A 24,129-nucleotide genomic window follows, 5' to 3' on the forward strand; every position below is an offset into this window, starting at 1 on the left:
TTTCTCGGCAAGAGTTATAGAAAACATAACTGTCCCTGGGAGACAGAGGGGAGGGAACTGTCATTATTTGAGGCTGGATTTCATTAATGTGGCTGACTGATGAATTGCTTTCCTGAACTACAAACTGCACTTGAGGACTAACGACTGCTGTGCTGAGGATGCAGCTAGTTACTATCAGCTAACCAAACATACTAGGAAGAGGAAGCAAAATAGTGCCAGGTCCTTACCTGGTCCCTAAAAAGTGGTATACATAAGGCTCTTTCTTATAAGCACATTTTGCATATTTAAAGTTTTCCAGATTAAGTGCATCACCCACGAAAGTATAACATCTAGTTACTTGATTTACCAATTCGAAAAAATTCATGGATTTGTGAAAACAACCATTCACATGGAATTTTATGGGTAAAACTTCAGCTAGCCCAAGAAATTACTTTTGAAAATTTGGCTCCATTCAAAAGGAAATATTTTAGTTTTATTAAAAGCCCAGATTAATTCCCACAACTTGTCCTAATGGCTAATCATTCCCCTAAACTGCCGGGAAGGAAAATACAGGACCGTAATGACAGTATGTGTGAGAAAGAGAGAGAAAAAAAGAAAAAAAGAAAAAAAAGGGCATGAACTAGCATCAGCAAGACACTGTATGATGGACCTAGTTTTACTTAACAGTCTCACACAAATGAAATGAAAAAAGAAAGAAGCAAATAGAATAAGTAGTGAGAAAGCAACCTGGATGTTCTGATTTCTCATTATAGGTCAAGCTCTTTCTTTAGATCTTGCCTAAAATCATAACTAACAAAGTGTTATTATTGAAATCACTTCCAGTTCATAAACAAATAGAAGTAAAATTAAAGTCAAAATTTGATAAAAAAATATTGTATTGCATGCCTCCTATGACATACCTGAACAATACTACTTTAAAACATTTTTTCAAAGAAAACAAGGCAGTTGAAATTCAAGGTGCACTACATCTCTAACTACATTAAGGCTGAAATAAGAGAATAAACTATGAATCACAAACAATGAATAGATGTAATTTAAAAAACCTGAACTTTTAGGCAAATAAGTTTAAAGTAACATAGATGTCACCCAACCCAGATGGAGGAGAGAGTTATCATCCACCTGCTAAATTCTGCTGAAAGATACACATTTTTAACGTCCGGTGAAGCTGCTCTGCCCTGAACAAATGCTTTCTGAGTCAAGGAAAAGGGCCTGGTTACAGCCGTATGTATGAATCTTGACCCCTGTCTCATACTCTCGACTGAGCCACCTCTCCAGAAAAGCTGGATCTGCAACTACTGTTCACCTGAAAGCCTCTCTGTGGAAACGCATACACAGCCAAGCTCTTTAAAAGCAACTCAGTGCTGTCAGATGTTTTCCTCCCCAGTAAAGTGAGGGCTGTGTTTATTTGTGCTGCCAAGCAGACAGTATCATGGGGTGAGGAGGGCAGGAGGAGCCCAGGGAGGTTTCTTTACATGTGATATTAACGCGGCAGCTGCTGCATTTTTAAGAAAAGAAGTTTTGCGTGTTGATGAATCAGCAGAAGATGACAATGACCTTGATAATGGAAATGGTCTCTAATTGTGGGCATGCAACCTGTCCACAATCACCAGTATTACTTAGCGCATGTAAACATCAGAGGACTGGGCAAATTTGGAGGCTCCTCTTTCTAAATTAGGCATCATTAGCAGCCGTCCCTTTCTCTTAAGGATTGGTCTAGAAGACTCTCTACCAATGATCTACTTGGCCCCTTCCTTTCAGTCAGGCTACCTGAACGATGGGAAGGTCCCTCCACAGGAATTGCACATTACAGACTAGTAAAGACATCCAGTTTTACCGTCATATGCTCTTGTGAGAACTTGGTTTAAAAACTATGAAAATCTAAAAAGTCACAGCGACAGAAACAATTGTGGGAACAGAACTGTGCCTGAAATGCACGGCTTTTTGAACTGGATCAGGAATCTGTGACCTAAAGTGCTTCCTAACATAGTGGTCTAAGGTTACAAGTAGGGAATGTCAAACATGTCAGGAATCACCACATTGCTCTCAAGCATAATCTATGAGGGGCAGATACGATGGGTGACACTGCAGCGGGTCTTCTGAGAAAATGATCCTCGAGCATAGTGGCCTTGGCCTGCTGAAATCCACAGAAAGATACTTAATGATATCAGCAGGATAAAGATGCCATTTTCATTTTACCAGTATTTAGGGAGCACTTTTTTGCCAAGCTAATATATAAAAAAGAACTTCATAATTAAACAAAAAGATACAGAAAAAGATGTGAAAGCCACATGTAAAAAGATTCTTATACAGTTAATTCACAGGAGATGCAAAGATTAAATTTTATTAAAAAAACAGGACTTAAGGCATTTTAAACTAACACTTCTGTGATTATTGCTGCTGTTTCAACTCTAATACTTCTCGCAGTATTTCTAATTAAAATATTGCAATACCTGATAGTGCCCAAGAGACGTAAACTGAAATAGACTAGACAGTGTCAGGAAGCAACACGAAACATGTTTTTCTTTCACCACTTCTGAGCCAACTCCACTTGGATGCAGTTTGAAAAAAAAAATTAAAAAAACCCACCACTAAATTTAGGACTGAAATTATAAGGGACCCAAAATAACCATTTGGAAGTTAAGAATCTCAGAGGTCTAAATAATAATGAATAGAACATGTCTTTTAAAGTGTGTTGGAGCTGGTTTGCAGCTATATTACTCCAGTTTTCCGCTGATACAATTCCTGTGAAATCAAGTCAACTAAGTTTCACCTGCCTAGAAGTGAAGCAACTAAGTGGTAAATCAGAAGCAGGGGTTTTAACCCCAGTGTGTCTTCTGAACATTTCAAGCATAAGAGCAAATCATGAGGCTTGAAGCCAAATAAAAGGTTATCAATCATTCAGTGCTGAGGCATGCAAACAACACTACTGGGGCTGGTGTTTATTGGTGCTCTTAAAACATGTTTAAAATTAGAAACATAGGCCAAAATATAGTCTCATTCCATGGAACTGCTCCAGACTTACAATAGTGGCGTGTACATATTCACTCCAGGTTTACATCAAGATCATTTAAAGACTAATCCAAAAGTCACTGAAATCAATGGAAAAACTTTCAGTAGATTCAAGAGGCCTTGGATCAAATCCTACCAGAAGTATTTGGCTCAATGACATTGCAAGGTTTCATACTTATTTTTTTTCCTTAATGGCCCTTGTAGAGCAAATTTGTTCAGTCAGGAAATCAAAGCACAGTGCCATGCCAGTCACAAAAGCTCAATCTCTTTTCTCAAAACAAGTCCATATTCTTTCTACTCCATTACTCTGCTGCAAGAAAATCTGGCATGAGGGAAGGTGATCATTTTGGCTATTCATGACTCACAGTAGAAAGCAGCTTTTCTTTTATCCTCTTACAGTGAGTTATAATAACTTGTAAATCTTGATTTTTTTTTTCCTGAGCAAGTAAAATTTTGTCACCATGAGAAATGCACCAGTATTGACACATTTAGCATCCATTAAGGCATTATTTTTATGAAATTGTTTTCTAGCTCATAAGCACAATACAAAAGGTGCAGAGAAGCCTTTAGAAATCAAGCGTAAAAGCATAAGTAAACAAATAAGGTGTGCTACCTAAGATGCTAGGAACAGAATTCTATCATCGCTTCTGCACAACTGCCGAAAAAAGCTGAGTAGACATTACACATGAATAACTGGAGGCAAAATTTGACTATAAAATCAGTAAAAGGATCAAATTTCAAAATATAAGATCTACCATATCAAAGGAGATCAGTGGACACTACATGCAGGTGTTCTGCTTCTGCTGGTGACCAGCTCTGCTGGATGCTTCAGGGGAAGAGACATTATGCAGCTATTGAACAAGGACGGTTAAAGAAAGTTTTCCTCAAATATTTTGTTGGCTTGTATCTGATGTCTAAGGTGTTACAGCCTTACGTTCCTCTATTTATCTGCTCTTATATAAGCGGATATTATCTTACATAAACAACTACCTTTTCTTTAATTCTTCTACTAAAATAATAACCCTAGTGTTATTTTGTAGATTAGTTAGAAATCAATTTGAAACCACACAACAAACCAAAATTTTACCTAGTTTTCAAATAGTTGCTTTTCTGATTCATCAAATATTCTCTTGTTCTTCTATTCTGAAGGGATAAATAGGGGCCTTGGTTCCCTCTGGTCCATGATTTCATATAATCTTCACTTACAGGCTCCACTTAAGACTCCTCTTGAAGAATCAAATTATTTCACCTCTATGTGGCCCAAATGACACACAGGTCTCCAAAAATGCTAACTGCAGTTAAAAGTATAGTTTTGCAAAAAGATGCTTTCAGTTGTCACTGTTTCAGACTGGCTAGCCCTGCCAAGACACAAGTACGAGTGTGTGCATGTGCTGAAAGCTAGCTTTACATTAACTTTCCTCAAAATTTTCAAAATAGGGGTCATAGCTGAACTACCTTTGTGTTCTAACAACACTCAAGAACATGACAATCTCTTCAAGATCATTATGGTCTACTACAGTTTAAAGCCAGCTGAATTGTACAGGAATTCAAAAAAGGCACACAGCCATTTTTGTCCCTTCTTTTCAGGACCAGTGCCAATGAGCAGAGATCTAAGGATCAGGGCCGTACTTTGCGATAGGCTTCACAGCTGGCGTGTAAATAATTTTAAATCATCAATCTCATTACTCCAGCTCTGAATTTTCATTCCAGGATCTAATTTGATTGCTTTCAGTGCTCGGTATTGTAGAAATAAAACCAGGAAAAGCTTATGGTGCTTTTTAATCTATTCTTCTGATAGATCAGGGCTCTTTCTTAATAAATATACTCGTCTTCTTTCAGAAGTCCTGTTTTAAATCAGTCATACACTTTGGCTAACATTCTTCTCCTTTGGGGACTTCTTCCTAAAGAAACACATCTCTAAGGTAGGAAATCTTCCCTGCTTTGCAGGAGAGGTAACTTACTGCTGCCATGGAATTGATGCGGTCAATGTAGTAATCTGGCCAGCTGGTAGCAAGCTTATTAGGATCTTCTTGTTCCTGAAACAGAAAGTTAAACAAGGTTACAAAAGAAGCTTTTACAGGATGAAATGCCACTGTAGAACCACCTGAGATTATTCACTGCGCTGTTCTTTATTGTGGTATCTCCCCTCATATTCTTGTATAATGCACACAGATGTGTGGCATTTATTACAAACACTTCTGAAAGTGTAATGTTAGCACTGTCACCATGGTGTGTCAGATAAAAAGAATCCCCTTCAGCTAAGGTTATCAAACACAGAATAATGAAGTTTGATGGAGACACAGTTGTCTTTGGCATCTAAGCAGCAAACCTCAGTCCCTTAAACACACTATGTTTGCAAGTAGAAGGATAGCCCATTTACAGATAACAGGTTTACATTTTGTAGCTTTATATTGACAGATCTTATAAATTATTTTGCCTCTACTGCTAGAGTGATGGTGGGATTCACCAACAAAGGGGTTTAACATCTGCTATGGCAAAAAAACCCAATCAAGTCAAGGAACCTGCAAAGAAGCCAAAAGACACTCTCATTTTGATGAGATAAACGAAAAAGAAGTTTAGACTTGACATTTGGAAGCATTTCTTTACCAAGAGGGTGGTCAGACACTGGCACAGGCTTCCTAGAGAGGTGGTCAATGCCCCAAGCCTGTCAGTGTTTAAAAGCCATTTAGAGAATGCCCTTAATAACATACTTTAGCTTTTGGTCAGCCCTGAAGTCGTCAGGCAGTTGGACTAGATGAGCATTATAGGTCCCTTCCAACTGAAATATTCTATTCTATTCTAAAAAGTTAAGCACAACCTCAGAACATCCGAAGGAACAGAACGGCATCCCCTCAATTACAGTAGGAGCAGTATTAATCCTTCTATACCTACTTCCCAAACAATCCACCTGAAATCATCTTCACTAGACTAAGCTCAATCAAGCTCAACTTCTAAAAGAAGACCTACTCCTACTCAGGAACCAATTTTTTCTTGTTCCTTGGCTGCTCAATGGAAATGAGATTTCATTCTAATGTGTCTATTTATTTCTAGATAGGTGTAACAGTCACTGGCAAAATGAGGATTGGTTTCTAGGGTCCTAATCTCCCATTATAAACTGCAAATAACTCATATTAAGACTTCTAGCATATGATAAGAGATTGAACCACTTGACTCATGCTAAGGATGTCCAAAGATGTATGAAGACTGTGTGGATCTCACCAATGTTGTCTGTGTATGAACGCTTAGTCACACTAGAAAAGTTACTCTGGAAGACACACAGAACAATATTAAATGTGTAGGTCTATCAGAGTACCTCAGCTATTCCAGAACTGTTTGGTTTAGAGATGAGAAATAGCTCTACATGCTCCCTGCTGAGCCACATTCAGAAAATACCTTGCTACCTGACAAGTTCCTGCCAGCCTACATACCAACACATGGCAACAATTCTGCACAAATCAAACTCTTCGTATTTGGAATTAAAAACAAAATCACAACTGAGACTTGGATCTTTCCTTCCCCTCTCTTCATTCCACTGGTCTTTTACCATGTAAATTAAAGGAGTATCTTCATTCACAATAACAAAACAGCTTTGTTCCCATCTAGCAAAGGACTGCAGTACAGAAACATCCTAGACAGATCACAACTCTTTATTCAGCCCTTGCATCCAACTGAACAATTAAGAGCAGAAGATTTAGACAGAGCATCATATAGTAGACTACCACTGTATGAAAAGTATGGGAGGCTAGCAAAGTGGCAAGAGATACCAATTACATACACAGTTGCTATGCTCCCACCACCTCATGATAATAAATGGTGCACTTAAGAACAAGGTGACCTTTCTCAAATTAAGTGGGGAAGTTCTGCTGCTTTTCCTTACTTCCCTTTCCTGGCCACAATCAGCAGCAATCTGATGGACCCAAACCCATGCCAAATGGCACACTACAGAGATATGCAACTCCCTACCAATAGCCAGTTCGAATTGCCACACCACGTGTTATTTATTGGTAGACTGCCTTTTGCTGCTCCTTTTCTGTGCAGAATACGTAGTGGCAATCATAACCCTGACAACAGTTTCACACTTGGCAGACCTTAACCTCCCGTGCCAAAGTCAAAATATGACCTTGCTGATGGACAAATCAATTAAGGCATACAATAGATAAATATAGCATTATTTTTATAAGATAATCTTATCATCCCCAAAGAGAACAATAGAGATGGGGAGCTAATCCAGAGGTAGTGAAGTAGGGTCATTCTGCAGGGAACCAGGTTGAGTCACCAGTCTGAAGGGCAAGGTGTGCTCATATGCCCTTCTGAAATTTTTCTCTGCATAGAATTATGAAAGTGCAAGCGACAGCTATAATTGTTTGCAGAGTGCACGTGACAAGAACATTGTCAGAACACGGAATACGTACGTGCCCTATACTTCTGCCTCCGTTCTGAACTCCAAGTAAAGATACAAACACACATAAATTAAGGACTGCCTGGATCCATCCTTCATATCCCAAAATAAGCTACAATACTTTTTATCCTTAAAATTCTCTAGGGGACAAAAAAAAAAGTGTAAATGCTGGAATGCCACAACCCGCCTTTCTAGATGTCTAGTTTAGACAGGCAGGCTGAAGAGCATCAGGATAGATAGATACACTAAAAAAATCAGAATTTCTGACCTGAACCCAAACCATTAGAAATTTCACAATCAGAACCAAGGATAAGACGACTCTGATCCCCTAAAGTACATCTGTATATTTGGTTAGCTTGGCAAATGAAATAAGGTTCTTCGTGTATCCTGCATTTGACTATTCTCTGTCCACTACAAATTGGTCTGAACTCCGAGTCTGTAAGTCTTATGTTTTGGTTTTGTTTTTAACTAGAATTGAGAGAAAATGGGTCTCAGTGGAACACAGCAAATGTAAGCTTTTTTCCTGAACTAAAGCCCAGACTGAAGCTGTATCTTGCTGAGGTTAAAAAAGTTTTAGCAGGTACTCCACTATGCAATCCCCACTTTCTGAAGTTGTTTCGGCCCAGAAGCATATTAAGCAGAAAAGTCCATCTAATTTCAGTCGTCCTCCACACTCCCTGTTCAGACCAGAATTGTATGGCTGTCAACGTGTGTTCTACTTCACTAGAATTAATGTGATTATGTACTTAAAACCTGGCACTCTATTTCCATTATGAAGCCCCAGAAAGCTACTTATACTTGGGATGAACATACAGAATTTTATCCAGCCCCATGAAATCATTAGGTGGCACAGTGTTATTTATAGCAATCACCTGGGCAACATTTTCAAGAGAGACAAGTTTACACGTGTAGCATCAGAGCCATTGGAAGAAAAACATTTCATTGCCCAAATTATGTGAGTTCTGCCCATGGTAAGAAATTGCTGTACCATGTTTCCTCTCAGAGAGGGGAAGATAAGACGAAAACGGAAAGCAGTTCAGGGTGTGGGGTGTGTGTATAAGTGTGGGGGGCAACAACAGGGTGCTGGGGTTTTTTGTTTGTTTTGTTTTTAATGTCTTCAGGGTTTTGACTCTCAAATAAGACCTCAGAGAAAACTGCAAGGCAACTTGATGATAATGGCAAAACCCTTCCTTTGCTCCAGGAGACACAGAGAAGGAAAAAAAACCCAGCCAAACCAAAAAATGAGGCCCTAATATACAAAGCCACATAGGTATCAAAAGCTGGAAACAATAACCCATCTGTATAAGGGAAAACATTAGCTGAAGGAATCTATTAAAGCAAAGCCTTCTTTTAGCTCCTTGAATAGTGTAAATATTACATTAAAAACCAGACGTCAGCTTGTGGACTTTATAAGGGGCCATATCATTCTTCACTGGAGTAACAACTATGTAACTGTTGTGAAAACAGGATCTTGATACTATACAAGCCTGCAATATAGCCAAGGTATTATATAGGCTTTGACACTAATTTGGACAGGCTCCATGCCTTGGTGGAAAGTGGAACTTATGATTTCATCCCAAACAGGACTTAATGGAGTTCTGCAAATATTTGGACCATTTGAACCAATCAAAATTAAACAAAATAAAACAAACTATTGTGTGCATAGCTCAGCTGATCCCCAAAGCATTTTTGTGAATCCTGGGAGACCTAGTCCCTTGGGCAAGCTGTTCTCTAGAGAGCAGAGACCTTTAGTGGCTACCATGTCAGTGGGGCAAGCATTTGCGATACAAAGACTGTCATCATAACAGACATAATCAAGAATTATAGACCACTGCCTTTGTTGAGAGACTTTCTACAAAGAGGTACAAAACACTAGTGTTACAGAATCATGTGGAAATGCCAGATATTCATGGCTGAGTGGATCATGAAAGACACTGTTTATATGGTGGGTGCTTCTTTCAAGATGGTTTCACTCTTGAAAGAAACGGCACAGGGAAAGCCTGAACAGTAACTGCCTGCACTGAAGCTCTTTTGTGGAGGGCACTGGGTTTCAGTTTCCAGTAATGACACACTGGTATTTTACTCTGCACACCAAATGGACCCCAAACAACGTTGAGCAGTTCTCTAGAGCATGTCCTGAAAATCTGAGCATGTCAAAGCATTAATAAATACCACCACAAAATGAGCAACTTTACAAGACTTCTCTCCTGCAGATGGAGACAGGAAGACACATACAGTGACATGAAAATTAAAACTCATCCAGGAAATCAGTGGCAGAGTTAGGAACAGACACTGATCTGACACTGAATCCAGCACTCTCTTATTTCCACCATCATTTATATTAGGTTGTTTTTATGCAATGTAGACAAATCCTAACTCCCTGGGACCAGCAGGTGCTTGGTATCCCTGAGTGTCCAACCATTACATGGACTTTGCCACTACCTGCACACACCCTGCTGTGATAAATCGCCAGTGCCTCATGAAGCCTTCTAACATGTAAATGAAAATAACACTTCGTCCTTGAACAGATGCATCAAGAAATACACCATATGTTATGGATGTCATACGACAAGCACGGATACTATTGGGATGACATCTATTCATTGGCAACGTGACTTCCTTCTCAAACCCATCTCTTCAGAACTGCAGACAGTGACCTTACTGCTTTGCACTATTCAGAACAGCATGGGAAGAAGCCATGTGGATTTCAAAATGTGGATTTAAAATCTTTCTTGGGCAAGGAACCATGATACCATTCATTGAGCTCCTCTCTATATCAATAAAAACATCGTGCAAACACAGATGAAGAATACGAGATGAGAATACTGTAATATAAATTCCTGTTCCAGCTTGTTCACCATATCGTGTCCAGACACTGCATGCTCAAGTTTATACTTGGGTCACAAAGAATTGCATTTGCTTGCAAAAGCCACATTAAGGTGAGCGTGGTTCCTCCTCGCAACAGCCTGCATGCACCAGTCTAGTACCTCACAGAGCTGAAAGACAGGTTATTTTACGTGATGTGAAGGGTCAGCATCATCACATACAGTTCAGAAAATATAAATCATGGAGTTGAAGTAATTACAACTAACACCTTTTAAGAAAAAGTGAAATCTGTTATTTGTCATACTAAGTAAGTCCCTGTAGCTATTTATGTTATATTTCCCATTAAAAGGCAATGGGAATTGGGATCCTGATTACAAATAAGGGGGTTTTTTTCAGTGAATTTTTTTTTAATGCCAGTTCACTGAAACTTTAACTTTTAACATGACTTACATCAATTGAGATGAAAGCTTTGCTGGATAAAGATTCTCTGCTTCTGGATGAAGCCCTCCCACACTCTTCAGAACAACAGCTTAGCTGGTAAAATGTTCATCTGAGATGTGCAGGATTCAGACTTATGTCCATGTTCTGTTTCAAAGTGAGGTGCATGACCCTTGCTCTCCACATGAATATTCTGGCCACTATAAACAAGGTAGTTTTTTTGTTTGCTTGGAAAGTGGAAGATAGTTATCACTTGTGCTTCATTTCCCACAAGTGCTACTCTTCTCCCTTCAGATGCTTTTAAAAAAGGCTCAACTTATCGCTACATCTACAATGAATGCTGAATACAATACAATCTTGTAACACCTTGCACTCTACACTGTCAAAGTTGCTTAAAGAAATTCACATATTAGGTTTTTCAGTCTCTCAGTGAGATCAGCAGAAACAGGGAAAATGGGATGCAGACAATCTCACAGTTCCCAGTTACACAGGGAATCTGTAGCACAGCCAAGAATCAATCCACACCAAAGTTGTACTGCACTCTCATCACTGTTCTCCCTTTTTTCCATGACTGACTACTGACTTTTCTTCACTTTAAGGACAAGTTCAGCTTTCAAAGACACATTTACGTGTTCATTAACAGACTGTCCATCCTATTGGCTATGTCTCCGTTCACAGCAGCCAAAGTTGCATAAATAAAAAGCACTTTCATTAAAAGACAGAAAATGTGTTTGATCTGCTGTGGTATGAAATACTAATTCAGCAGTGGAGCTAAAATGGATCTAAACTTTTCAGACAGTTCATGCCTCCAAAAAGCCAACCATGTCCCAAGAGATGCTAATTTTGAAACAGGACAGACCATAGGACTGAGCCATTCACTAGACAGATGTGGTCACCGCTCCATTTCTCAGACTCCGTGACTAGCATTTACACAAATATTCTCAGGGTTTGGGGGAGGGAGCTACATCCAAGCCTTTTAAGCACAATTTATCCAGAGTGAGAAAAACAAACATTACTTGTCTCCCTGGAATTAAGCTATTGATGTGCAGATAATAATCCTTCTGCCACAAAAGCAGTCTAATGTATAACTTATTAAAAGGGAATATTCATTAATTACCAGCTGGAGCATGCAACTGAGGAGTTCTAATTGCCTCTCATAAAGGTCAGGTATAGCCATACATGCTTCCAGTTCTCTGGATTATGACACAGGAATATTTTACCTAACAGACCATAGTTGTTTTTTTTTTTTCTTTTTTTTTCTTTTTTTTTTTTTTTTTGTTGTTTGTTGTTTGTTTGTTTTTTTTTTTAATTTTTTTTGCTTCATTTAGACTGATATCTGTCCAGCTGCCAGTAACTTGATGAACCTAATAACAACTTCTGATGCTGGTTACTAACCAGCCTTTCAAAGGAAGAATCAAAGGCTTCATAGTATTATTTCTATCACAAAATGCCTTATACTGCCAAACTGTGGAACTCACTGCCACAAAATATAATGAAGCCTAAAAGCATAAAAGTGAAAAAGGGATACATTTATGAAGGATGAGGATTCCTTCTTAGAAATCTTTTTATAACACTGAGATAAGCTTCAATGCTGCTGAAATTCACCAGCCTTTAGAAATTAAAATGGACCCTACCACAGACTTAAAAACTTTCCAATAAAATTAAATATATGCTTTGTTTTGAACTGCTTATTCCATCCATCACCTTTTTTGCTTTGCAAGCACCCATAGATATAGCAACTCTAGAAGTTGTACATTGTATACACACGATGTGTCATTTCCAACCTCATCTAACACATGAAACCACTTCAAATAAATTACTCTTAATTGGTATCAGTCTAATGGAGATGAAGGCCATGCTTTTATTTCTCATCTTCCAGAAAACATGCCAGATCCATTGCATACAGACACAGATACACAGTGTCACACTGAAAATGGACTGGAATGCCATACCTGGCAGGCGGAAAGGTTGTTGGTGCAGTGTTATGAGCTGAAGGTAAGAATTAATTTTTTTCTGAAAAGTCAGAAGTCTCAACTGATGATTTCAATGAACTGTATAATTGTAGTGTTTAAACCAAGATTAAGTTTTACAATAACTATGTCTGGCACAAGACTTACTATAGATCACTGATGGAGAAAACCCCATTTTAAGGAACTTTAAATTATAGCAGGGTTCATAGGACACTTTTAGTTTTAAGAATCTTTCTCCTCTTCTCTTTCCTCTTCTGTTGGCTTTTTATCATTCTCCTCAACACAGACAGATGTAAGCTTGCTGCCAGCACTGACTGCATCAGCCTCCTCTTATCATTTAGACATTGTACAAGTGTGCTTGTCCCTCTTCGAACATATTTAGCCCTGCTGTAGGATGGGGATCCTACCATCACCAGGCATTGATTTATGGGTATAGTGCAGTGACCAAGAGGACAACTTGTCCCTATGTTTATAGAACTACTTAAATGCACAGTTGAGGCCACACTGAATTATCCAGCACCTTCAGCCCTCAGGACAAAGATTACTTGCCAAACTGAAGTCTCCTGGTATTAGGCATTGTTTCTCCGCTGAACATTTTACCTTTGTCATGGAAGTTGAGCTCTTGTTGGATATGTTCTCCTGACTCTGTTGCTGCCTAAAGATCATTCTGTCCTATTAGCTGAAGTCCATACTCATGTTTAAAACCTCTTATATGCTCTACTTTTCACAAGCCCCAAACCAATCAACTAAGATTTTGCAGTTGATAAGTGTATAACCTAAATAATAAGCTGCCAAATAAGGCAATTCACGAATTCCCTGCACTTCCAATAAAGAAGTTCTCAGGAGTCTACCTTCCCTCAGCCCATTCTGTATACTTCTTTTGGAGGTGAAGGGAAATGTCCACTATGGAGGATCCTACTAGTCAGGAGATCAGTTCATGATCATTCTACTCAGGGGGTCTTCAGGAGAAGACAAAGTGTTTCTCATGGACACAACCTGTTCTCCAGGTGCGTGGCTGTGGACCTAGACTGTACTCCCGAACCACAGTTCTGTCCCCACAAACCTGTGGCAAGCTCGAGGTCAGGGTCAAGGTTCTGGAGCGATTCCTCTGGCAGGTGAAGCCAACAATCAGTCACTATCCCAAGAAATCCTAAGCAGCAGCAGCGGGACATACTCTATTGTTTCATTAACATCCAAGCTCTGCATTGTCCTACTCCTTTTTACTCTGAGTTATGCAAAAGTATTGTTTGTACATTTCCATTCTGGCATTAACCCTGATCAGCCTACAGTCAACATGCTGTGGATACAGAAAGGGACTTTTTTCTCACCCATCCAGCTTACCTTGTTCCCTTTCCAACAACACTGTTTTCAACTGTATCCCTACCCAGCTAGTATTTATGTCATTTGGACCATCTCCTTCCTCACTTCCTTTCCTCCTCCTCCTGGCATTCTTTAGGCAATGCGAAAAGCCACAAAAGAGCCCAGCCTGCGTAACTGAGCCTCCTGTCTGCCACATGCTTGCACTGAAAGTTTATCTTTTTGTCCTACTCTGTTTATCTCCAGCAAGAAACCACTTACAATCTTTTCTAAATAAAATGAAGTCACCTACCATTCATGGCAATCACCCTGCATGTTGCTTGATGATGGGAATGAAATGTCACTAACTGTGCTCAAAGACACAACTACGTAGGATACACCTACCTAGGGCCAGCACAGCTACCTAGGACAAGTCCCTCTAGGAGCATGCACAGAATTTGTTAATGCCAAACTCTAAAAGGTTTCTCTTCACTGTCCCAATGCTGTGGAGAATGTGGACAACTTGTCCACTGTCTGTTTTTCCAGCGACACTGCTGCTTGCTCCAGTTCACTTCTGCCTGTTTACTAAGAGGGATGACAGTTAGATGGTGAGAGCGGCCACGTACTTGCTGTTTGTCTCCCTCCTTTAACCCCAGTCACTATTGAAAAACCAGTAAAGTTAGGAGCTGTTGGATGAGTGAACAAAGGGATAAATTCAGACTCAGAGACCTATGGCTTTTAAGTTGATAACCCAATATTTGAGTGTATCATTTGGTTGCTTTATCTATGTCTCCCCTTTCCATAAACTCAGGTAAAACCGTTTCCTTTCTCCCAGCCTTCATTTCTCTTGCCTATTACATCTGCAAAATGTTTGGTTGACAGGTGCTTTTCAAGAGATGGCTGAATATCATGGAAGACAATGTGATTTTCACCTCAATTCAGGTGCCTAGCTGAAACTGTCACATCTGACTGAATGAAAACAAAACAATTCTCCAGAAGAGTAGATGGAAATTTCTTCCTTTCTCCTCATGGCTGCCACTAGATCCTGGCAACAATTCTTTACTGTGCCTGTTTCTAAACTTTTCACTGGAAAGATAAGGAATAAGCAACTCTTCCTGCTCCGTATTCATTGGCTTTTGAAAGGTTGGTGAGCATTCAGTGAAATTCGGAATGCAGAGAAGAGCGAGCCCTGGTCTGTGCCAAATCTGCTTCTCACACGCTAGAGAAATATGCTAGTTATTTACATATTCCTTGCTCTTGCTTATCTACCTGAGACTAATCTGAACGGTGAGAACTGCATTGTACACAGTATATATTATTATTATTATTGCATACCATCAGCAGGACTGACTCATACTTGGATTGTGGAGACGCGGAACTTTTGCAAGAGGACAGACAAGGACAGAACATAATCCAGTGGCAGCAACTAAATCACACAATCAGCATTTACACGTATTTCCCATACAGCAGAATTGGATTGCTTTATTTTTGTTCTTAAGTACAGCAAATTATATCATCTTAGTAGGATGACAGCTGGATAAATGTTTTCTTTTTTTTCCCTCTCTTCCTCCCCCCCCCCCTTTTTTTTTCCACAGTAGGGTCAAATCTGCTCCCACTGAGCTCTCCCAAACTCCCACAGAATGCAAGCCAAATGCAAAACACAGCATTAGGCATGATGATGACAATTTTCCAACTATCACTGTATAAACTCAGGACTATTTTGGGCCTGATTTTTGAGAAGTGTTGAGTGCTAACTCCAACTGGGGCACTAGTAGCACACCTGAAAAATGCAGAACTGCAAGATGGACACCCAGATTCTACATACTCAGAATATCTATAGCAAATACCATGGCAAGTTCATGGAGTTTATGTCTTCAGCAGTCTGAACAAAAGAGCTGGGAGGTCATTTTCTAAGCAACAGCCAACATCTCTTGTTGGAGATAGAGAGGGAGAGGGACGAAGAAACTAAAAATATTCCTTGCTGTTCCCATGGGGGGGTGGGGAAGAGAAGACTTTTCAATTATACATAAATAAATATATAATTTTAGGGCTCTGACCCAAAATAACCTCTTATACCAGGATAAATAAATGAGTCTGTAACTTTTAGCATTGCAGCATGGAAAACAGAAACCAAGTAAAACGAACGATTTGGAGAAGCTTTTTATCTCCTCCTATGTCTGCTACAATGTGGTCTTTTAGGTATCACAATTCCAAGCTGTAATAATGGTATATCAGCTGAACTGTGCAAGCATTTTTGCCTCCTTGACACCAAATTCATCCTTTAAACTACTACAAGAGTGACTCCAAGAAAATAAAACATATTTTTAAGAGGAGTCTCTCACATCATTAAGCCTACTATATCGTTTCTCAAAGTAGCCACTTGCTATAGAAAGGAAAATATCAAGGAAAAAAACATCAAGACACAATTACAGGAACTTAATGATAAACCTTGCAAAATGGCCAATATTTCTTCTCAGGTATGCTGACCTACACAAGGTATAATGAGGTCAACATCAACAAATTTATACTTATGTGAGATAAGAAAAAAGCTTAAATTCATTATATGGAACTGTAAAAGAATGAGATGGTGTCTTATATGAATCTCAAGTTTTATTCTTCCAGCGAGAACACATTCTGTGCATTAAATGATGTAGAAGGAAATGTATATCATTTTAGGCTTTAATTTTATACTGTATTAACCACGTTGCCCAAATTTGGGAGTTACTACTTCAGCCTGCAATACACATTAACAGGTGCCATTAATCAAACAGCTCTTTCACAGTGAAAAGACCCAAGCACACCACTAATCAGGAAATGTGTGCATTTGCTGCATTAGTGACACTCTTGCTGCGTTTTGTTGTTTCCCATTATGTCCTGTGTTTGTCATAGGCCAGAGTTTCTGAATTTACTGCTCTAAAGCCTACTTGCATTTAGAACAGTAACTTTTGAAGCCCTGTGCCTGTCTTATATACCTAAAGATACCGGAATGACCCAACGTCAGCATCAAGCTAACAAATCATCCCAAACATCTGAGCATGAAGTCATTCTGTTAACAGAAAAAGGAACAGATGGTGGTGGGAAAAAAGCAAGTTAACTCCACAATTGCTGGCATTTTCCAAACATCCAGCTGAAGGAATGCCGCGGTTTACAAAGGGCAACATCCTCCCACTGTGACTTACCAGTGTTATGAGATTTCCACTGAGCCATAGGCTAACTGAAAGCAAGTCTATTTTCAGAGAATTCATTTGAGAAAATCCACATTTCAGACTGTTTCACCAGTGGTCTCCTGAGCTAAGGAAGTCATGCAGTCACTCAGACCAAAAGCAACCATAGATCCCAGGTACTGGGAGGGAACCAAATAACATCTTCTGCTACAGCCTATTTCAAGGAGTTGGTCTCATAGCAATAACACAGAAGGCAGTAGGCTGCACAGAGCCTTACCGTTGCCCTCTTTCTTTATAGGGCCATACAGCTGCTTTCCTAGTTTGATTTATCGTCAGTTTAAAGAATCACAGAACAATTTAGGATGGAAGGGGCGTCGGGCAGAAGGGACCTGCTCAAAGCAGAGCTAATTTCAAAGTTAGACCAAGTCGTTCAGGTCATTGTCAAGGTTTGAATACTGAGTTAAATTAAAATGTTGAATGAAGAGCTGAACTCCTGCCACAAACTTCTAATGAACTGGTAGGAAGAGAAACAATTTTCTGATGCACCAAAGACTTCAGGTAAAGTCTAATTCTCCAGCTCCGATGAACAGGGTGGGCTTTGCCCTGTGGTCATCAGACATCCTCGTCATTTAGTCAGCAACACACTTGCGCTAAGTCCCACACAGCTTCTTCAGCCTTCTACTGTCTACCCACTGTTTTTGCTTTTAGGCTATCACATGTGCTTGAGGGTTACTGTGCGTTTTTCAGACTTCCCAGGGGAAGAGAGAATAGAAGCACCCACCCACACTCCTAAACACTTCATGCAAAGCTGGGAGAAAAACTCTCATGAAGTCACATCCAAGCCTCGTCAAACTGGGATTCCTTACAAATGGCTTCTCCAATACTGCAGCAAATCATCTTGTGTGTTCATGTCTGCTGCTCCCAGATACAGCGCGTGGAATAACAACTCTAAAGAAAGGAACTTATAAGGGACATATTAAATGCTCCTTACAGCTATAAATCCATAACCAAAACAGTTTAATATCCCAAATCAATAACAGACTCTAAGAGTATTTCAAAGAGGAAAAAATACTGCAAGAAGATAGAATTGAAAACAATACAACTTCAAACCACCCACTTCATTTATTATGAGACAACCACGTGCTTGGCACTCTTCATGCAGAAAGGATGAACCCCAAAGGGATTTCATAGCTCGGATCAGACAATACAAAACCAAAAACCCACACTCAGACAACACAATGGTGTGATCTTCATCTGGTATATTGTATCACTAAATGAGACCAGATGAAGATTCATTTTCTCTCTTCTTTAGGGAATATCTATCTTCCTCCGAATATCTCCTACTTTAAAGTAGGGACCTGAAGAAATGAACACTTTCCTACAGCCAGGATTGCAGAACTCCTATCTAAATACAACAGATATGCAGCTTCCTGCTCTTAAAGCCTCCATATGAAGCCTTAAATGCACAGAAAAGACCTCAGGGTTTTGGAAGAAAAGCCTTACCAGTTCACTTTAGTTGAGAAATAACTGCCTCTCCATCTTAACCAAGCTGAAACTACACTTTACAGTGCAAAAACACAGAACAGAGCAACCCAAGAACAAACAGTAAGTGCAGGAACTTTCACTCACTTCAGAAAGCTTTCCCCAAAGGCAAGGAGGACTCCAGGTTTTATATTTGCATCCATCTTCTGCTTCATCCCTGGTAGGCTAAGGTAATTATATCAAAAGCTGCAAAAGCAGCTTAGATTCCTCCAGCAAATTTCACGTATTTTTATATATACGCACATATATATATATGAATTTATATTATACATATGAATTAATTTTTATATTCAAAGTTTTAACAGGATGATGAATCGAAGGTATAGGGTGAATTGCATTCTCTGGAAGCTGGAACTGTAGCTGGATTTCAAGCAGGGTTTATAGCAGTAATACAGCCTGGTTTTGGATTGGAAATTTTGCTTAGAGCTCTGCAGGAGTCTGAAGGCAGGCAAGGGCATGGGGGTGGAGGACAGAAGTATCTTACTCTATATCCAGCTGCACAATATCAAACTATACTTTTTATAGCGACATTCTGCTGACAATGCAAACCTCAAGGGCAAAGCTCAAAGAGAAACTCTCAAAGAAAGAAAAAAGAACAAAACCTGACATGTAGACATTATCTTCATTAATGTTAGACAGCCAGCATGGGACCAAAGTGGGAGTTTGTAAAATTGAGCTGTGAATGGCATAAAAAGACTGCAGTAAAACTACTAAAAGTTAAAGTCTGACTATGGCTAGGAATCCCCAGGGCATGCTGAAGCCTAATGTAGGGCTGGATGCAGCCCTCACGTTAGGAAAAGAGAACTGAACCTAAGGTGATGCAGCAGTATTTACTGCTGCTTTGTGGGAGAGGTGTAAACCTTCTCTAGAAGGGCATCTGGGGCACTCTGCACCTGGACTGCAGCTTCACTGACTTCAGCACTGATCTGTGACCTCAGTCCAAGGGACTTGGACTCCTTAGTGACTGTGTAAGGCACAAAACTGCCTTCCACTCTACCCTTCCTGCTTCTTGCGGTGAGCTCTCCCAAGTCTGGAGACTTCACTACAAAATCCATTCCTACAAGAATACCTTAGAAGACAGACAGGTGCGGCAAGGAAAAAGAATGAACAGTGTTTTAAACTGCAAATGTATTCAGATTTTTAAGACTGTATCGGGGGGAAAGGGGGGGGGGAAAGGGGGGGGGGGAAGGGGGGGGGAAGGGGGGGGGGAAGGGGGGGGGGAAGGGGGGGGAAGGGGGGGGGGAAGGGGGGGGGAAAGGGGGGGGGAAAGGGGGGGGGGAAAGGGGGGGGGAAAGGGGGGGGGAAAGGGGGGGGGAAAGGGGGGGGGGAAAGGGGGGGGGAAAGGGGGGGGGAAAGGGGGGGGGAAAGGGGGGGGGGGGAAAGGGGGGGGGGGAAAGGGGGGGGGGAAAGGGGGGGGGGAAAGGGGGGGGGAGGGGGGGGGAGGGGGGGGGAAAGGGGGGGGAGGGGGGGGGAGGGGGGGGGAAGGGGGGGGGGAAGGGGGGGGGGAAGGGGGGGGGAAGGGGGGGGGGGAAGGGGATGTTGTATGCAGCCAAGACGTGTATGCAGTGCAGGGAAAAGGTGTGAGAGTATGGCATGGCCAGAACATTGCCACAAAGTCTCCTAACTTTACTACTCTTTCTTTCAGGTAGAGAAAAATGCATTTATATATAAACATAATAATGACAAGTTCTTTGAAATTATACAACAATTTAGATCAAAGACTTTTAGAATGAAGAAGTTTCCTGACTCCTATTCTCATATTCAGTTTACTAGTTTCTTTATTCATCAGGTAGATGAAAAATATAATTGACAGATATTAAAAAAAAATAATTGCAGGAGATGGAATCATAAGGAAATTCTCTTTTCTGCATATTGGCTGTTACAACGTATGGCTCTGATAAATTTTCCTCAGAATTTTTAAAGCCTATTTTGCTATTGTGGAGAAGCCTTTCTTTAGATCGGTTTCCCATAATAGAAAAAGTATAATCAATTTAAGGATTATAAGCATGCACCCTTTTTTCAGATGCCATAAATGCCTCTTTCCGGAAAGCTGCAGTGTGCTGATTATTGCTTCTCTACTTACGTTTGACTAATCTCACTTGAGTAGGTAAAGCACAATCAACTCAAAGCAGCTATTCTAGGGTACAACTAAAATCAGAAGAGTATAAACCCCAAAATATCTAGGAGAGTTCAACATAGTTATTAGGATTGAGATTTTTGTTGGGTTTCTTTGTTTGTTTGTTTGGAGAGAAGCTGTATGATACAGCTAGTCCAGTTCGACTGTACTTTGGAGAGATTTGCTACCAATTTTTCCCTCGAAGAAACACAGAAGTAAAAAAACCCTAACTTCTTTAACTCTGCAAAATGTGTGTGCTTCCTACTAAAATCTGCTCAACTGAAGGCTTACAAATTAGTCTCTGGAGGCAGGAAAGGCCATAAAAAGAAAACAACTTGACTTGCTTTCCAATAGTAATAAGTCTAAGAGCTTGTAGGATTGTACAGAAGGCAATAAGCTATTGCCTGCACAATGAGGCCTCATTCTTAGAAACGCAGACTGCATCCAAAGCAACGTGTGCCGAAGCAGTGCAATTTTCTGCCCTTTTTGGGATTCCAATATAAGCTCATTTACAGGTGAAATAATTGAGCTGACAACTTTTTCTTTCCACATCATTATCTGATCAGTATTTAATGAGATTATGTACTTTAGTACCCGCTCCTGGTAAAACAGCACTGAATAACAGCAGTTTTCTAAACCTTGATATCAGAAATTTTACCATTTACAAATAAATACATCTGAAAGCATGGTCTAGTGCTTGATCTAACTCCTGCAAAACATATAACTATTAGGAAATCTAGAGATAATTTTACAGGAAGGAATTACAGAAGCGGATTATATGTTTTATGTAAATCTAAATTTCAGCTGATGGTGAGACATGAAGATTATCCTAAACAAAACCAGAATAAAGTACCTGAACTGGGGGAGGATGTCATCATTTGCATTCTGTCTACATATGGCTTTACTTATGGCTTTACTTATAACTCAATACGGTATCAGGGAAGTTCATACTACAGAGAAAGAGGCAATCTAAAACATGTAGTATTGTTTTTTTGGGTAGACGGCCAGGGTGTCATCAGTGGTGACTGATTAATGATTCTTCTGGTGCAAATTAAGACAACTGCATCTCTCGTTGTCCGCTCTGTGCTGATTAATGGCAAGGTAAAGGACAGGTGAGACTGAGAACATATTAATGTTTTCCAACAGAGCAGCTTTTATTCCTTGCAAATAGCTACTCCACAAATGAGAGTGAAGCATTCACTATAGCTGCTAGCTGAAGCTACTCCTTTAGATCAAATCATTGGTGATTTGTTTTTATGGGGAGTGGGTTCTTGAAATAATGTGCCATTTGTCCAAACCTGCTATCACTTCAGAAATTCCAGTTCATGCTGCAGCAAAAACTGGGTACTGTAGGACATTGGTGATTTCTGAGCTGCAAAGTATGTGTACTGTAGCCTCCCAATTTTTACTGGGGTTGGGGTCAATACTTGAACTGAAGGATCACATGCTGCCATCTGGCAGAGAGACCTTTTACCAACAGCAGATCTTTGGTAAGCGACCAGTATTGTGCATAACCTTGTAGTATGGTAACTTTGATTTGTGACTTGGTAGTTTTGAATCATTGTTCAAATGGTTGCGCCATTCAGTAATAGAGCAAACCTTGCCATCGAACTTTGTTAAAGTGCACTTTTACAACATCATATTAAAACCACTTTTGCTAGTACCTTTGACAGTGGTTCTTTAAGCGATCTAAATCACCTATTCACAACAGTTTTTAGTACTAATGGTTTTGGATATGAACCTAGAATGGCCAAAAGTGACCAAAGCAAGCATGGCTGTATAATACTGTGCGAACGCTCCTCTGTAGATATCACCCACAATCATGAAATTTCAATGCAGAACTGAATCTCCTTTCAGTACCATGGAACATTGACTGGCAAGCTGTGCCCCTGGCATATAACTTTAAATGCACAGACATAATGTCTTCCCCCATTTCTGCAGTAAGGCTTGGTATCAGAAACAGGTGGAACGAGTTTTTTGATACCATAGTGACTTTCTGCCACCACATTGAGAATAAGTACTGTAGGAGATTATATCCGAAGCTGAACTGCCAAGATAAATGGACAATGACTGATCTTCATTTTTGCAAGTGACATTTGTTTACTTAAGACAGTCCACTAATCTCACCACCTTTGGAGCAAATCAGGAAGCTCTGACCTTCTGTTACTTTTAGACTAGAAAAGGCACCTGAGATTAATGATTGCAAACAGTTGCCTCAACCTGCACTTCTTGACCCTTCCAGTTCATAGTGTTTTCACTCGCCACGTTACGAAGACCCCAACATCAGCAAGACAGAGCTCTTGAGGGGCTTGTCCTGGATGGCTGACAGAGTTCTGCCAAGTGAGGAACTGGGCCCTTTGTGGCTAAAATTAGATTACAAATTCTTCAGGGAAAAGACAGCTTTCCTCTAAAGGGAAGCCTGCAACAAGCTTCTCTGTCACTGTAAAACAATGATGATAGGTGGATTAGGTAGGAGGCTAGAGAGAGAGAGAGAGATGTCATCACTGATCATCTGACTGTCTGTGAGGGAAACAATGAATAACATTGGACAGTTAAGGTTTCAAGTAATTGAAAGTATCTACGATGTAATGAATAGACATCTGGCAACAGCATTCTGTTTCAGTTAGCACATCATTTTGGATAGCTAGAGTTCAGCTAAGTGAGGTTGCACTTTAAATGCATTATAAAGATTTTCCAGTATGCAGCTCCTTTAACTCTGGAGGTCTTCAAGATTCTTATATCAAATCCACTGCATTTAAAAAAAAAAAAAAAAAAAAAAAAAAGTGTAATGTAGTGAATCCAACCAACGTATTAAATACATTAAAGCCTGAATCTTCCTGCCAAGGCTGACTGGTCCGGGAGGTGGAATGTGTGGTTCTCTAAGACGGCTACAAATAGATCCTCTCCCACCAGGGCTGAAAAAGCCAGCTGAGTCAGCCAGCAAAAATGTAAAGCAGACATTAATCACAGCAGCCTGCACCTTCCCTCCACTTGCAAGCTGTGTGTACCAGCAGGAAGAAGAATGGAGAGAGCACCAAAGACAACTGAGCCTAGACTGCTCTTACGCACTTCCTGAACTATTGCTAGCTCAGAGGCACTGTAACTAATTTGTTGTTATTAACTTCCCTGTGTGATGCATTTCAACCAAAAGCAACACACATGCAAAGCACCCATCTGATTGGTTTGACTGAAGTTTTCTTTAATTGCATTGTAAAGAAAGCTAATTTCTTTTTTCCCCCCCCTGAGGAAAGGAAGAGAGCAAACACGACCTCAGAAGGACCATCATCAGGGTTTCAATCTGCCATCTTCAGTATTGAAATCTAAACCTCCTCTTTCAGCTTCTGTTATGCGAACTTACATGTAAAGACT

The 24,129-nt window shown here is 40.1% G+C and overlaps 1 protein-coding gene across 3 annotated transcripts in view; it reads right to left on the minus strand.

Annotated features, from left to right (window-relative positions):
• DAAM2 (dishevelled associated activator of morphogenesis 2) overlaps positions 1 to 24,129 on the minus strand; it is a gene marked incomplete at its 5' end in the record, with an annotated part of 120,449 nt that overhangs the window by 72,397 nt on the left and 23,923 nt on the right. For all 3 annotated transcript variants that reach the window (XM_082307852.1, XM_082307850.1, XM_082307851.1), the window contains one exon: positions 4,971 to 5,045. In XM_082307852.1, the coding sequence (XP_082163978.1) occupies positions 4,971 to 5,045 (75 nt within the window). The remainder of the gene's footprint in view (positions 1 to 4,970; positions 5,046 to 24,129) is intronic.

The sequence above is a fragment of the Platalea leucorodia genome (genome assembly GCF_965183815.1).
Source record: "Platalea leucorodia genome assembly, chromosome: 3".
Lineage (NCBI taxonomy): Eukaryota > Metazoa > Chordata > Aves > Pelecaniformes > Threskiornithidae > Platalea > Platalea leucorodia.